Genomic DNA, 16,183 nt, shown 5'->3' with positions numbered 1-16,183 from the left:
AGCAACAGTAGTCCGAAGAGTAATTTATCTGCTCCCACAGAGATTCCGGGAAGCTCAGACAGACGGCCTCCAGCTGTCCCAGCTGCCACGCCCCCCAGACCGTGCACACCTCCCGCTCACCTGCAGGCCCCACACTCGAAGGTGCCATTGCCGTCGTGGCACTTGGGGCTTCCTGGGATGCCTTCACCCTGGCACTCACATTCACAGATGAACTGAAGGATAATCTCCACTTCCTCAGTGAAGCCCAGAGGCTTAATTTTAATGGTTTCAGAGTTCTTATTTGGACATTTATTTGCAGTTATGCTAATTTCAAATTGAACCTTAAAAGGAAAACAAGAAGATAAGTTAAAAACTAAGCAATTTAAATCTACTAAAAATTTTTCAAAAAGCTACTCAAGTTATATTTAACTGTTTCTCAAATTATAAGCTAGATTGCTTATAAACAAGTAAGCTTTTTCTTTTACTTCAGAAAAATGTTCATGTAACATACCTCATCCCCAATGGAAATATTAGAGCATTTTCTCCCATTTTCCCCTGTTCCATTCACCCCATTCTTGCAGTAAGACTTGTAATTTATTGTTACTCCTTCCGGTAATTTGCTGTTTTCCAAAATGACTTCTGAAGAAAGGGACTAACAGAAAGACTAATAAGAGGAAAGGCAAACAAATGATACTATAAAACAAGTTGAATTCATAAATCCAATGGATAAAATGAGCTGTTAAGAAAACAGTATTATTTAAATATTGGAAGCCTAATCTTGAGTGACTAGAAAACACAAAACCCAGATAAATGGGCTCAAATAAATAACCAATTATTCAAAATAATGTACACAACTGAAAAGAGTATTTAGTTAAAATTTTAATGATGACACAGCACAGAGGCCTAATATTAATTATGAAGAGCTCTAAGAACAAAGAATACTTTCTTTCCCCACTGGCTACACACTCTCCTCTGCCCTGCCACTTGTAGCTCACTAGCGTTAGTCGCTCAGTCACGTCTCTTTGTAGCCCCAGGGTCTATAGCCCACAAGGCTCCTCTGTCCATATATTTCTCCAGGCAAGAATATTAGAGTGGGTTGCCATTCCCTTCTCTAGGGGATCTTTCCAACTCAGGGATCAAACTTGGGTCTCCTGCATTGCAGGCGGATTCTTTACCGTCTGAGCCATCAGGGAAGCCTCAGCTCACTACAGACAAAGGTAAATAACCTACTACATAGGCTGGAAACAAATCTGCTTAGGGGCCATTGCAGGCCTGCCCCCACTCCCTCAAAGAAATAAAACCCAGAGTGGGAGGATTCAAGCCAGTGCTTTTGTAGAACAGCAGAGGGCGCAGGACAAATGGAGAAGGCTGCAGCGGCGAGCTCAGTCCTGGTCACACCACTCGCTTTAACCTCGGAGCCACCAGGGAAGCCCAACAGATGGAGTTAGGAACGCATTAAGATATGCTGTAAAGACAGAACGACTATGGGGGTGACAGGGAAAAACCACAATCTAGAAAGTCTGTAAAAATCTGAGTAGGGTCTTTCCAAAACATTTTGTAACCCCCTGGCATGAGGTAGAAAATAAAATTAAACTTGTCGAAGGGCTGGAGCTGGTATATGCAGCACAGGATGGTTACAGTTGTATTACAAAGGCCTCCGATGACCTACAACGATTACTGACCAAGGCTTAATGAGTATCGCTAAAGTACTCGGAACTAAACTCGAGATGAACAATTCCTCTTTTAATTTCAACTTCCTTCCACGTGGGGTAAAAATTTTATAAATCTTATTTTAATAAGTCATGTATGCATTCATATATACTTTATAGTACATGCACATATGACTTGGAGAAGGAAATGGCAACCCACTCCAGTGTTCTTGCCTGGAGAATCCCAGGGACTGGGGAGCCTGGTGGGCTGCCCTCTATGGGGTCGCACAGAGTCAGACACGACTGAAGTGACTTAGCAGCAGCAGCACATATGACTGTGTGTGTACCACTTGAGAACAGAGAACTATGTACCCTGAAAATATGGCAGGAGAAGAATTAGCAAAAAATAAAAGGCTTTTCTGGCACAATTCATCAAAATCAATGAATCTATAAAATGAAGGGAAGTACAGAAGACTGAGGTAATCCTATAAATCTAAATGAAAGTTGTTTCATACTTGTTTTCCAAAAAGGAGACTTATTACTTAATGACATTCAAACAGAATTTAGAAATCCACCCCCCGCCATGCCTTTTATTTTGCCTTGCAAACACATTTTTGTAAGAAAATGAGTTTTTCCTCCACATACAGAATTCTACATACAAGTTTTACATTGTCTTCTGGGGCCTGCTAAATTGTGTATGAAAGGAGTTTTACTATTTTTAAGCAAAGTATTCTCAACAGGGTACTGCCCAAAACAGATCTTACTTAGAATGCACTCACATTGTACGCATCGATGATCAACTGAATCACATTGCTGGAATTTGCAGATAATGTTCCTACCGCTGACTTAGGGATCAAATTTTTCAATTCCTGCAATTAAAAGATAAAACCTATAAAATCTGACTAATTAGCATCTACTGAGTACCTACTATTTATTTTTAAAAACCATTTCTTGATATATATCCTAAATAAGGAGTCAGACCTAAAAACAACTAGTGTTGCAATGTAATTAAAATTAATACCACATTTGTAAAAATCTAGCCTTTCTATCTGATGACATTTTCCCACATTTCAATTCAGACGTATCATTTTGCCTTTGATGACTAAACAATAAGAATCTAGAAATGTGTTCCTATTTTGATCTCACAAGTATATATTTACCTTGTAAACAGGCTGAAATTCTTCAGTAACTGCAAAAATCGTCTGAATGTTATTTTCGCTTAGTTTCTGGACAAGGTGAGCAATAGAAGGATAATCCTAAGAAATCAAGTAATAAAATTTAGTATGTAATTATATCCAATATACTCCAGTTTTTCAATACTTTCTGAAAATGATTTGCAGATATATCTGGATTACTTACACAAGACTGCCTGAAACAACACAAATTATTGCTGAAGTGGGTGCTGTCTAGTGGGTTTCTGATCCTTTTTTATCTTTATGTGTGCATAAAAATTTCAATAAAAAAGATTTTTAAAAGATTATCTATGTATATTAAATGTCAGAAAAATGAAATTGAAGAATTGCCATAATTAAAGGTTATATTATCACTAAGAAAAAGACCAAGATTCAGCAAGGTTTAGGTTTCTTCCAGACCTTGAATAAACTGCCAATGTTTATTTTCCGTAGAGGCAGGATGCCTACTTCCTTAAATCATATATAAATAAGACAAGGAGTGTAAGACTATACAAATGATTTGTTTAGACATAGTATCAAACTTGCTACCCCTTGATGGACCGAGTGAGAGGAGACAGAGCTTTGGGCTGGGGTGCAGGGCCAGGAGTCAACAGCTCCCTTCACCACCAGGCCCTCAGCTCCACAGAAGGAAGCAGGCACAGAGCCACAGCCTCAAAACAGCAACAAAGCTTTCCTGCACATTAGGTCAGGGCCCAATTTACCAAAATAACAAAACCCCAATCCTGAAACACCCACAAGCCCATTACCCATAATACTCTAAAAACCCAAATCCACTGAGCATGCAAGGCGCTAACACTTACGTAATAATGGCTCATTGTGTACACATCGTTTTCCAGGTGACACTGTCCGTCATTCGGTAAAACAATGCCACCAAGTTTCCCATCTCCAGCAAAGTGAAACCCAGCATCCGTGGAAAACACCAGCAGCCGTGTCACATTCCTCCAACCAATCAGGGACTTGAAAAGAAAAGGATTTCAGTTTTAAAATACTACCTACAGAAATTCAGCAAAGATTAAATCTTTTAATCCTTATATAGGCTACCACTATACTTTCAACTTAATTCTGTATTTTCTCTTTTCACAATGCTAATAACATCCCTGCTGATAAAGGCACTGAGCCTGCTTGAATAAAACTTCCCTGCCTCACTATAACACTTCACCTTGCCTAGCTGTCTGTCTCTTTTTTTAAAAACTACCTTTTAAAATCAATGTCCTTCTCCCCACTAAAAGGCAGCTCCACTCCACACAGGGCAGGGACCACATCTGGTTTTGTGCATCATCTTATCTCTACTAGGTGCTTAATGAATAATCTCAGCCCACACCCAACTTTATCTAAACATTGTTATCTCCCCTTCCCATCCATACCTACTCCACCTTCTGGAGCATATACTCCCTTTATCAGCCACCATATTAAAAAAGCCTCCCCTTTTTAATTCTAATAAAAAGCATTTTCTTCAGAGTTGACCCTGCTTAATTCCACCCCTTTTAATCCATCAGTACTGTTTGTTCATTTATTTTATTCTCCACCTTATTCAGCAAAAAATTTAAAGTGGTGGTAAAATCCTCTTGAATGGTAATCTTACAATCATCTGTCTTTATTTACTCCATACATCTGTATATATCTTTCTAAGACTATAAAATCCTTGAAGGCAAGAATTAAGTTGGAATATGTCTCTTCTGCATTTAGAGAAGTAAGTGGAACAGATACTCTCAGTCAGCACAGGGAACAGAGAGCAGCGGCCAGGATACCATGGCCTGTTTTAATCTCAAGGCTGAGGTTCAGGCAGAGACAGCGCAAAGAATGCTTTCTCCATATGAGCTTCTAGTGGGATCACAAATGAATGGCTGGAGAGGAAACAGGCATCAAGCTAGGCACCGCCTGGAAAACTACTCTTCCCCTTTAAAAGTGGCGACTATCCTTAAACTGCATCTACCCTGATGAGAAGTCGAGAGTGACCACAATACAGGTGTTAACTGTTTGTTGGCTACTTGCACTATCTATGGATTACCGTATTTAAACTTCCTAAGGTATACCTGTTATTATCTCTTAAGGAGAAGGAAACAGCCCTCTAGAATGGCAAGGAAACTGCCTAGTGGATGAGCAGTGATGGGAACATTTGAAGCTTTGTCCTAATAGTCTAAAGACTGTTATCTCAAGCACTGTATTGTATCATCATCTTGGGTATCAAATAGCATACTAAAACTTCGTTGAAAAGTAACCATTAAGAAGCATCCGGAAGAGAAAAGTGTTTTAGGGCACAGGGGTACTATAAGGAAAAAGGGGGGAAAAATGAGACAGATAAAACTTCATCTAGCTCACAATGTTTTCTACTTCCATCCTCAGCTACATCATTAAAAGATCACCTAAAATTTTGGGTTGGTAAATGAGTCAAAAAATTCTAACCACCAGTCCAATGGAGGATCAGCTTACTGTCAGTGAAAATCTTGTAATTAAAATTACAAACATTTTATGACTTCTCAGAATATATACAGCTTTCAAACTAGGACTTAAAACTTTCTTTTTAAATTACTAAGACATGGGGAAGATGCCTCTCAAAGATAAGCAGAAGAAAACTAACCAAAGGAAAATGGTGCCTGACATACAATCTATTTGAGCACTTTTAATGTTCCTGGTGACGTCTCAGATAACCCCAATACCATCTCAGTCACAAAGCTGAAAGCCAGGGTACCCTGAGCCTCCTTAAAAAACCCAGAACACCAGCTAAAGCTACACTGCCCCACTGTTTCAAATGGTGAGCATTTTGGCTTTTAAAACCCGGATTAACTATGCTTTTTTTTAAACCACTTGCAGTTGGGAAGGAATTTAAGGGATTAATCAGTATGGTATAGAAATTAAGGTAATATTTTCTGACAGAAAAATCACACTTAAAATCCACACAAATAATATCCCCTGTAGAGAATGAATGCACTCACTCCACAAACTGCGACTTGCATGATTGCATCAAAGCCACCTTCTGGTGAATCCAAATTTCCAGATATGCGCTGCTTACCAACAAGTTCATTAAATACTTCCCCTTTATCAGTAAGGCTGAGGACATTTTTGTAGCTAAATGGGCTCGTGCAGTTCTGTTCATTGGTACAAGGGTTCCTGAGTTTAGCTGGTGTTGTGCTAATGTAAGGCATCACAGTTTTCTCCACGAAAGAACCAAACCCTGTGGAGGAAAACGCACATGCGGTGAGGATGGAGGGTGGATAGTTAAACTGCATTAAAAAAAATCAAGTCTAAATAATCAACATGTTTATAAGATCAACAAATGAATGAGTAAATTCCTGTAACAACAAACATGCAGTTTATTATCTATGTGGTGTAATGTGTGTCAAATTAACATGGCAGCCAGTAAGAAGGGCTCCCCTGGTGGCTCAGACGGTAAAGAATCTGCCTGCAATCCATGAGATCCAGGTTCCATCCTTGGGTTGGGAAGATTCCCTGGAGAAGGGAATGGAAACTCACTCCAGTATTCTTGACTGGGAAATTCCATGACAGAAGAGCCTGGCGGGCTACAGTCCACAGAGTCACAAAGAGTCAGACACGACTGACTCTTTCTTTCTTTTTTATAGTAACAGAGGAACAAAGAGGCAGAAAAATCATTAGCCATGTGACAGGAATATCAGTCCTCTCAGAAAGAAAAAGCTAAAACCTAGCCTCCTAATCTCACATTTATGTAGTGAAGGATAAAACTGCCAAGATTTACAAAAATGAAAATTATTAATTTTCTCAAAATTCCTACCAATTCGGAAGTCTGAAGTGATCCTCCTCATTTCATTCATCAAATCTGTTCCCAGACTTTTCACATTCTCCAAGTCGTCTTTCATGGAATAGGAGAGGTCCATGAGGTAGTAGAGATCAATGGGATAGTCTTCAGCCCGCTTGAATTTTAGTGTGAATGTCTGTGGCTCCCCTAATTAATCAGAGATTAGAAAACTAGCTTGCCAGCAATCAAAATCAAATGGAAAAGCCAAGTAAATCAGATTGATAAGGTCAACACTATAGAGTAAACCATATTATTCACATAGTTTTTACAAAAACCAGGGCATTCCATAGGTAATTCAATCAATGGCTGTGTACTCTTTTTATTCACAAATATTTAAAATGCCAGGCCCCAGAGATAATGAAAAAGACAGCATTCCCAATCTACAGTGGGCAAGACAGGCAAATAGTGGGTTGCTAACTAGGACAAAGGAAAACAGATAGGAACAACTCAAACTGGATGGGGTGGGTGAGGCAGGCACACTACAGGGCACTCCAGGCATTTTAGAGACTGACGCTGTCAAGCGAGAGACTTCTCTGTTTACGGGATGCACTGCGTTCAGTGAATAAAGTAATCTGATTTCCACTTAAGAAAACCTGATGAAAAGTTTTAAGATGATTAAAGAGACAAACTTGTTAAGAAATTATAGGGGCAAAAAAGAGGATACAGATATGAAACCAATTAGGACACAGAACAGATGTACCAGAGGTATGAGTTGAAATGCATCAGAAAACACACGAGTAGGAAGAGGTCTGGGTAAAAGGTCATTTCGTTTTTAACTTGCAGATTTTCTCTATATAGATTTCTAGTAGGCATTTGGATAACTGTGTTTGGAGCTTGAGAGAAAAAAGTCTGTGTTACAGCACACAAAGGGTTTCAAAACCATGAAAGGAAAGCCAACAGTTAAGTGGATTACAAAAAGGAAGGAAGAAAAAAGACAGAAAGAAGACTGGAAGGCACTGGCAAGAGATAAGAAGGAAAGCAGAAGCGTTATCGCAGAAGCCAAAAAGAAACATGTCAAGAAGCTCAAAGGCATCACATGTACAGAAGAGTTAAATAAAGGGGAAAAAAAGGCCTGCCGAGGGTCCATCAGGCCTGGCGGTTTCAGGTGCCAGCAGAGGTTGGCAGAGCAAGTCTAGAGGCACCGGGCTGAAGAGAGGGCAACCGGGAGGGGGCGGGGAGGGCACACGTGAGTCCTGGGTGGAAGGGGCTGGAGATTAGAAGAGAACGGGGCATATTTTTTCTTTTTTCCAGATGCAGGACTGCTACAGATTCTTATGAAAACCTTAATATTTTAACAGTAGTGTATAAAAACAAAGGAAAAAATAGATTAAAATGTTATCTTTATGTTTTATAGTTAAACCAGAAGATGGATATTTTTATTTTTAAAAAACCCACTAAATCTATTAATAATATTTTCTGAATCTTTAACAGAATTTACTTTGGACATTAGGCAAATGTCAGGTACATGGTCTGACAAATTATATCTGCAAAAAATTCAAAAAATTTCTAAAAGTTAACATACTCAACATTTCTCAACAGAAACATATATAAAGTTGTCTGGAAGCTCAAGTGGAGCCAAAGACACTCCTAGAATCAGATTTCTATACCTGATCGTAACTGCAGAACCAACTGCTGTGGCTGGATTTGAGTGATATCTTCTGGCTGCAGCTTCTCGGCTGTTCCTTTGCTTCGGTTCGTTACATTTTTATTTTTCTTTATATCTTTGGAGCCTCTAGGATTTTCAATGTCATTTGGATGACAGCCCTTCTTTTTTAAGGCTTCTAAATCATCACATCGAGCAGATGTAGGCATACCTTCTTGTAAAAATGTCTAAATGACATATAAAATATAGCTATAAATATGATATAAAATGGTCAAACCTTTTATATAATTGCAAATAACCAATTAAATTGCAAAAATCAGGTAACATGTCTAATGTACTTCATTTCTGGTTTTAAGGAAAATGTTGTTCCCTTCATCTAACCATAATAAACAAAACAAAAACACTTCTCCGTGAAGGTAGTACCTTTGTTACTAATATATAACTAGTACTATATTATTTTAGAAATATTTAGTAGGACTTAAGTGTATATTTTCGGAGAAGGCAATGGCACCCACTCCAGTACTCTTGCCTGGAAAATCCCATGGACAGAGGAGCCTGGTAGGCTGCAGTCCATGGGGTCACTAAGAGTCGGACACAACTGAGCGACTTGACTTTCACTTTTCACTTTCCTGCATTGGAGAAGGAAATGGCAACCCACTCCAGTGTTCTTGCCTGGAGAATCCCCGGGACGGGGAAGCCTGGTGGGCTGCCATCTATGGGGTCGCACAGAGTCAGACACGACTGAAGCGACTCAGCAAGTGTATATTTTAACTGTTTCATGTTCAGAGTATCTACTCAAAGAAATTTTTTTGTGAAATTATTCAGCAGGGTTAAGAATTATTAATAATAAATATACCCAAATAACAGACAAATACTTTTCCCAAAATTTCCCTTAGAAAAATTCTTAGAAGTCTTTCATGTTAGATAGCATTTTCCTTCATGATATTTTGAACAACTCAATACTAGGTAAAACATATAAGCCCAAAACCTTTTTTAAAAAGGAGACCAAGAAATTTACCACAGATTTACTAAGTATTCTTGGAAGTTTAAAAAAAAAAAAAAAAACAAAAAAAAACTATTGGCTATTAATAGAAAAAAGCCTTTTAGAATTAACTAAAAAAAAAAAAAGCAAGTGATTTTATAACAGGGTCAGAATGTATTTCTATTGGGTGAATTTTTTAAAAACAAAAAATGGTAATGCTATGTAAATGGTACTTGTGGTGTGGGGTAAAACTTCCAGTAGTGATGTGATTTTAAAATGGGTTTTATGTGGAATCTAGAAAAATGGTACAGATAACCCTATTTCCAGGGTTTGGAAACAGAAACCTACCTCCAAGAACAGAGATGCAGACGCAGAGAGCGGAGCTGCGGACACAGGGGAGGGGGAGGGGGGCACGGACGGAGAGCAGCGCGGGCACAGACGCTCCCGTGTGTGGTGTGTGAAAAGGCTCAGGGAAACCGCTGTGCCCGGAGAGTTCAGCTCGCGCTCTGTGAGAGGACTATGGCTGTGGGATGGGGGGTGGGAGGCAGGCTTCAGAGGGAGGGGATACATGTGCACATATAGCGGATTCATGCTGCTGTATAGTGGAAACTAAGACAACGCTGTAAAGCAATTATCCTCCAAATAAAAGGATATACTGTACAGCACAGGGAATACAGCCAATATTTTATAACAACTACAAGCGGAATAGAACCTTTAAAAATTGTGACTATATATACATATGATACATCAACATCTCAATTAAAAAAAAAGAATGTTTGCCAAAAGAATAAGAGAACAAAAAAGAGTTACAATTTTTAAGTAACAGAAATAGCTACAAAATATATTCTTGTTTATAATAGGATGGTGAGTTAGAAATGCATTAATATAATGCATCCAGGATCTTTTCTGTACTTGGTAAATAAACAGCAGCTAATAAATATTCATTACTACTATTTTTTAAAAATGTGTCATTTTTATCAGATGACTAACTCAGAAGTACTTTTAGTGAAAGCAAAAAAACTGCTGTTTAAGATGTGTGTGTGCGCACACATGTGTGCACTCACTCATGTCCAGCTCTTTGTGACCCCTTGGACTGTAGCCAACCAGGCTCCTCTATCCATGGGATTTCCCAGGCAAGAATACTGGAGTGGGTCGCCATTTCCTACTTCAAGGGATCTTCCAGATCCAGAGATGGAACCCACATCTCTTTCAACTCCAGCATTGGCAGGTGGATTCTTTACCACTGCGCCACCTGAGAAGCCCTAAGATGTAAAGATTCTAAATAAGTTTTTCATAAATGTGAGAAAGGGGAACAACAGTGTATACATGTGTATCTATGCATATCATTTTAAAATGTGTACTTATAATGGCCATTTAATTATTTCACATATACCCCTAAAAATTGTTTAGTTGGCCAGAAGTCTTTTTTTAAAATCTTGTCATTAGGAAAATGAGGAAATGCCTTTAATTTAGGGTCACTTTGTGTTCAGTTTTATATGGTATTTATTATCTATCGATTTCGTGGTGCTGCATAAAGTGAGGATATTCATAAAAAAGAATACACAATAGTTTTGATCAGTTATTTTTTTAAGGAAAATATAACACTAAATGAGAGCCTTTTTGTACTTGGAAAAACAACTGGAAGGGAATGCCATAGGTCTGATGGTTCAAAGTTCAAAGTTGCCCTCCCTTTATGTATGATCAAACCCAAAATGCTGCCAAAGTACAGGCCCAGTGCACCATCCATTTCCAAATATTAGCCAATCCAGGAAATTCAGATCACAAAACTCAAGCAAACACATCCCCAAATACCTTTAATAATTTAAGAATTGTGCCACAAAGATCAAAGGCTAAATTAGTAAAAGAATAATTTGGCTAGGATAACTCTAAACCCCAGATAAACTATAACCTTCATAAAATGAATGCTATTGTTGGGAACAGCAAGTACCACTTATTTATAATCATCTAAGTGAAACTGCTTTAAGTTTCTCCAATTCTTGTGCCAACACAAAGGAGGCAGCTCATGCTCAACTGTAAGAAAACCTGGGGTTTCAGTTAAGTAAGCCTTGTCTGAGACAAACTCAAGGCACTCCCTGTCTCCTCCACTGTCTCCAACTAATTCCAGAACACCGTTTTTTGAAGAAGAGAAAGTTGCCAGTAGAAAAATTTTGAAATAAGAAAACAAAAACCTCTCATTTTGTCTTTCAGGTCAAATCACATGAAACATCTGATACTTGACCAGTAACGGCCAGAATGCAGGTATCTGAATGTGGGGTTTTTACTCAGGTGCCTGAGAAAAAACAAACAATAAGCCTTCAACCTTCTGATATTATTCACTCTGTAAATAAATTACATATCCTCAAAATGACTTCCCTTTACCTCCAGTTCCAACTTAGTGTTTATTGTCCATTCAATTATTCAACACTTACTTAACTTGTGGAAGGTGCCATGTTAAGCAATATATAGAGATGACAAAAAATAAAATTTAAACCCTCACCTGAATGGGCTTTTATTAGGATATAAATCAGGTGTGTATTAGTTTAATTAAAACACAATTAGGCAGATTAATTATATCTTTCCCATCATAAAAAAGGGAAAATCTAAAATAGCTCAGTGAGATGGCTAGAGTTTTTTGGGAAGCTGTCCAACAGAAACATAACACACGCTACAAAGGTGAGCTACGTATGTATTTTTAAGTTGTCTAATAGCCACACTGAGGGGGAAAAACAGGGAAAATTAATAATATATACAAAATGTGAGCATTTCAACCTTCATGATTTTTTAAATCACGAAGTCCTTGATCTCTGGCACGTATGAAGGCTGACAGCAGTTCTCAGGTGCTCAACATCACCACACAGGCCTGGCGGGCCGTGTGGGGCAGCACAGCTCCAGACCGCCACACAGGCTCACACACAGAGCTGGCTCTTGTTCAATCACCGCTGAGTGAGTGAAAAGTCACGCCAAGCACTTCCCAAGGATACGGTTTTGAGCAACACTAAGTGATGAGGGAATGAATGGAAAGGCTTGAACAATCAATCTGACTTACTGAATTTGTGCACCATCCACAATTTGGCCCTGCTTGTATACACTCCCCACATGATTTGGCATTTGCTTTCAAACATCTATTTTCATCTGTTAGGAAAAAGAAAAATTAGGCTACTTAAGTTCAAGAGAGAAAACAATGACAGATCAGGATCACGATGACAATACAATATATATGAACATGACATAGAAATACTATGAAGCTAGTTACTAAACTGACTCAGACCTACTCACCAGAGAGGTGATTTTGGATCATCCTGGTGCAGAGAACAATAAAAAGAGAGTTATCTTTCCTGTCTTCTACAGCAAAGACTAGGTACCCTTAATCTATACACTTGTCCTTTTTTCCCCCCCAAAGACATAATTCCAGGCTCTCTCAAGTTGGTCATAATTGTCAAGAATTTTCTTACCACTGGGTAAAGTATTATTTCTTTTCATTTAACTCATAACCACCACACCCATACTCCCCCTCCAACCAGGCTGCTTCATTTTAGTTTGGTAAATACTTGAAAAATCCATATTCATCCTATCCACAACTCCTTGATTTCTCAGGTCTGTGTTCAAAGTATGTCAAGTATTTCTTTAAATCCATGTAAGAATCAGCATGCCTGCCATGCAGTACACACTAATATGGACTGTCTCCAATGTATGTTTTCTGCTTATAAACCTAACACACGCTCATTATAGAAAATGTGGGAAATACATAAAAGCATAAAGAACTAAAAATCACCCAAAACCTGCTCATTAAGAAATACATTTTTTGTATATTTTCCCCAGTCTTTTGTCTATGTAGATTAATCAAAAAATAGCAAGGCAGCACGCAGATATTACTTAATTGAAACTGAGGACATACATTTTGTATACTACTTTTTTATACTTAATTCTTTCATTCCAGAGTCTTCAAAAACATGGCTTTAAAGATTACATATGCCACTGTATTAATGTAGCCTACAGAATAGGAAAATTTCTATTATTTTTAATCGCATGGTTCATGTGGGCCATAAACCCGACATATACACACATGCATGCACATATATGAACCCACACAGATGACCATTCTTATCATGTAAAACTCAATTTCCTTATCACAAATTTAAAAAAAAGAAACACTGGAGGTGAAAAGGATTAACTTTTAACCTCTCTCCAGCAATAACATTCACACACACATCCTCACAAGCAGTGTACACACACCGTATTTCCTTTTTTAATGCGAAGATTTTCTTTTCATTTAACAGGTATAAATAAGAACATCAACTGTCGGTTATTTAAGGCTTCATTTTTTTTCCCCATACTTTCCCTGGCCATTTACTTTGTAAATTTTCTATTTGTCTTTTGCAAAGTTTTCTATCATCATGTTTTTAACCGTTTTTACTGGATCTCTACACTTGTGAGCGCAATTAAACCCTTATTTAGCTATTTTTTGATACTGTTTTGACATACAGATAATTTGCTTTTTTATGTTACTGTTGGTCTTTTGTAATTTAAATCTATTAATAACTTCCCTCATCACTAGTATCAAACAGTTGTTCTATGCAGTGTATTTTCTGAGATTTGGAGAACAAAAAAAACTGGACATCCATTATTCTAGATTTGGGTGCACCATGGTTTATAAGAGGATTAAATACATTTTCAGCTTTATTTTTTCATTCCTCTTCTATACACCACCAACATTTTGCAAGACTTCTGATCAAACAGCAAGAACATTTTTTGGAAAACCAATTGTTCCTCCTTTCATTTTCTCAGACAGTAGTGGATAGTTCATAATCTGTTCTTCTACACATTTACTTTATTTCCTTCTAAGATGTAACACGCCTTTGCTTTCTCTGTGTTCACTTACACACTCTATTATATCCCCCAAAGGTCTCTATGTAGTGCCTTCTATTCCTGTTGTTTCTCTGGGTGGTGGGTGGGGAACCTGACAAAGGACCTTGCAGGCACCAAAGGCGCCCGCCCTCGACTCCGAGAGGTGGGCCGCTGCGAGGCCTTCTGAAGGAGCAGGACTGCGCGATTTAGGTTTTCCCAGGAATCTAAAGTGGTCAAAAAGCAATACAAGATATTGAACCGACAAGTAGGCAACTTTTTTTTTACCTGCTTGGCCAAACACACAGCAAACTGAACTGATCAATCCGATCCAGAAAATCAGTTGTAAATTCATCTGAAATAGAAAACATACAATGTTATATTTTGGGGGAAAAAAAAAAAAGGTTAACATATTAAGCATAATCATTCCCACTCACCTGATTTTCTGATTTATAAACATAATATATCTTCTTCCCCAACCGTTCTCCATACTCACCCACCTCCTCTCCCCCCAGGTTCCCAGAATCCACTCTTGCTTTTCTCCAAATCAAATATAGTTTAATATTTAATTAACAGTGCTCAGGAAAAAAATGTCAAGCATTCTTACACCTAAAAGCTATGTATTAAATCTCTGTCCCATGGAATCTGTTACCTCCTGTGACTCCAAGGTGGCCAATCAGGTATATCCCAATGCCTCAGTTATCTCAACAATGAATTGTGAGTGACCCTGCCAGAATCCTGATCATGCCACAGGCTTGCTTACAACGTTTCAATCGTTTTCTTGCAAGGGTAAGACCAACATCTTGCACAAGCCTCCAATTCAGTTTTTGTGTCTGATGTCCTGTAACTATTTCCTTTTCAAGAAAATCAACTTCTATGCATGAAATTTGTAAAATATTCAGTTCAGTTGCCTACTGTTTCTAGATCTATAAATATACGAATTAAAGTTTTTCACAACCTTAATCTACATCTTACCAGAGTTGGTCAAAGACAGCTCAAGTCATAGGTCACTAACTCTAACAAGTCACTGCTCTTGGACTGCACTCTAGTAACATCTGCCCCTTCCACCAGAACGCAAAAAAACCAAAAGCAAATATAACATGCCCTCGAACAAAGATTAGCTTTACTACTTATCAAAGAAATATAAAGCAATATAAGGTGAACTAGCAGGTAAAAAAAAAAAGGTTTTTTTAACCCAACAAAACTTAATGATTTATTGCAGGTGGGTAAGAGAAACCAGAGATGGCTCTGTAAGTTGATACAATTTGGGGGAAATAATTTAACAATCTGTATCAAAACCCATTAAAAATGTTTCTGCCCTCTGGCTTAGTAAACTAACTACTAGAAACTCATCCAAAGGAAATAATTTAAAGTATCAAAGGTGATACATGCACAACACTTTCAGTACAGAACTCCATCATGTTTATAACAGTCAAAAATGCCAGTGTCCTCTACCCAAGATCCACAAAGAGCAAAGGGCTAACTGAACCGACTTCATGGACTACTGGAGTCAAAAGAATACAATGCAGCAACATCACAAGGTTTACAGAATACTTTTTGGATGCAAAGAACACATTTAAGATGACAGGTATGTAGAAATAAACAGTATATAAACATATAAAGTAACCAGAGTCCTGGAGATGACAGCATTATAAGCATAATATAAAGACAATGGGTTCATTTGTTTTTAAATTGTTCTAGTATATTCTTCATTTCGCTTTCTTACTAAAAACAATATGGTAGGATAACTGTGTGGAATTTTTTTCTTTCTTGGTAAATTTCCTTTAATAAGGGGAAAAAAAATTCCTTTAAAATCCCTCATTTCAGGATACAACACCACAGCTCCAGAAAAACGCTTCAAAGTTCTACTCTGGGATCCTTGGGTTTCCTCTGCTGCCAAATGCTGCTTGCATTTTCTGGTTTTCCAGAGAAAAGCAGTGTGAGTAACTTGCACAGTTATCCACTTTGCAACCAAGCTCAGAACAGCCAGTTCTGTTATGCCCCAGTTTTGCTTACGCATCCAGAAGCCCAAATGAAGCTGAGGGTCACTGACAGTTCACCTTTTAAGGCCTGACTAAAAGGTTCAATGTGTAATAAATCCACACAGACTATGATTCTGAGCAGTTCAAATAATGTTATCAATTCCAAAGTTATGACTAAAAG

General features: G+C 38.1%; 1 protein-coding gene across 9 annotated transcripts in view; it reads right to left on the bottom strand.

Moving 5' to 3' along the window:
• ITGB1 (integrin subunit beta 1) overlaps positions 1-16,183 on the bottom strand; it is a 43,575-nt gene that overhangs the window by 11,742 nt on the left and 15,650 nt on the right. For all 9 annotated transcript variants that reach the window (XM_055543750.1, XM_055543746.1, XM_055543748.1 and 6 more), the window contains 10 exons: positions 14,309-14,375; positions 12,225-12,310; positions 8,201-8,423; positions 6,570-6,740; positions 5,755-5,993; positions 3,622-3,777; positions 2,789-2,884; positions 2,408-2,497; positions 491-631; positions 121-320 (listed from right to left, as the gene is read on the bottom strand). In XM_055543750.1, the coding sequence (XP_055399725.1) occupies positions 121-320; positions 491-631; positions 2,408-2,497; positions 2,789-2,884; positions 3,622-3,777; positions 5,755-5,993; positions 6,570-6,740; positions 8,201-8,423; positions 12,225-12,310; positions 14,309-14,375 (1,469 nt within the window). The remainder of the gene's footprint in view (positions 1-120; positions 321-490; positions 632-2,407; positions 2,498-2,788; positions 2,885-3,621; positions 3,778-5,754; positions 5,994-6,569; positions 6,741-8,200; positions 8,424-12,224; positions 12,311-14,308; positions 14,376-16,183) is intronic.

This window comes from Bubalus kerabau, chromosome 13 (genome assembly GCF_029407905.1).
Source record: "Bubalus kerabau isolate K-KA32 ecotype Philippines breed swamp buffalo chromosome 13, PCC_UOA_SB_1v2, whole genome shotgun sequence".
NCBI lineage: Eukaryota > Metazoa > Chordata > Mammalia > Artiodactyla > Bovidae > Bubalus > Bubalus kerabau.
This window is presented reverse-complemented; position numbering and strand designations above follow the sequence as displayed.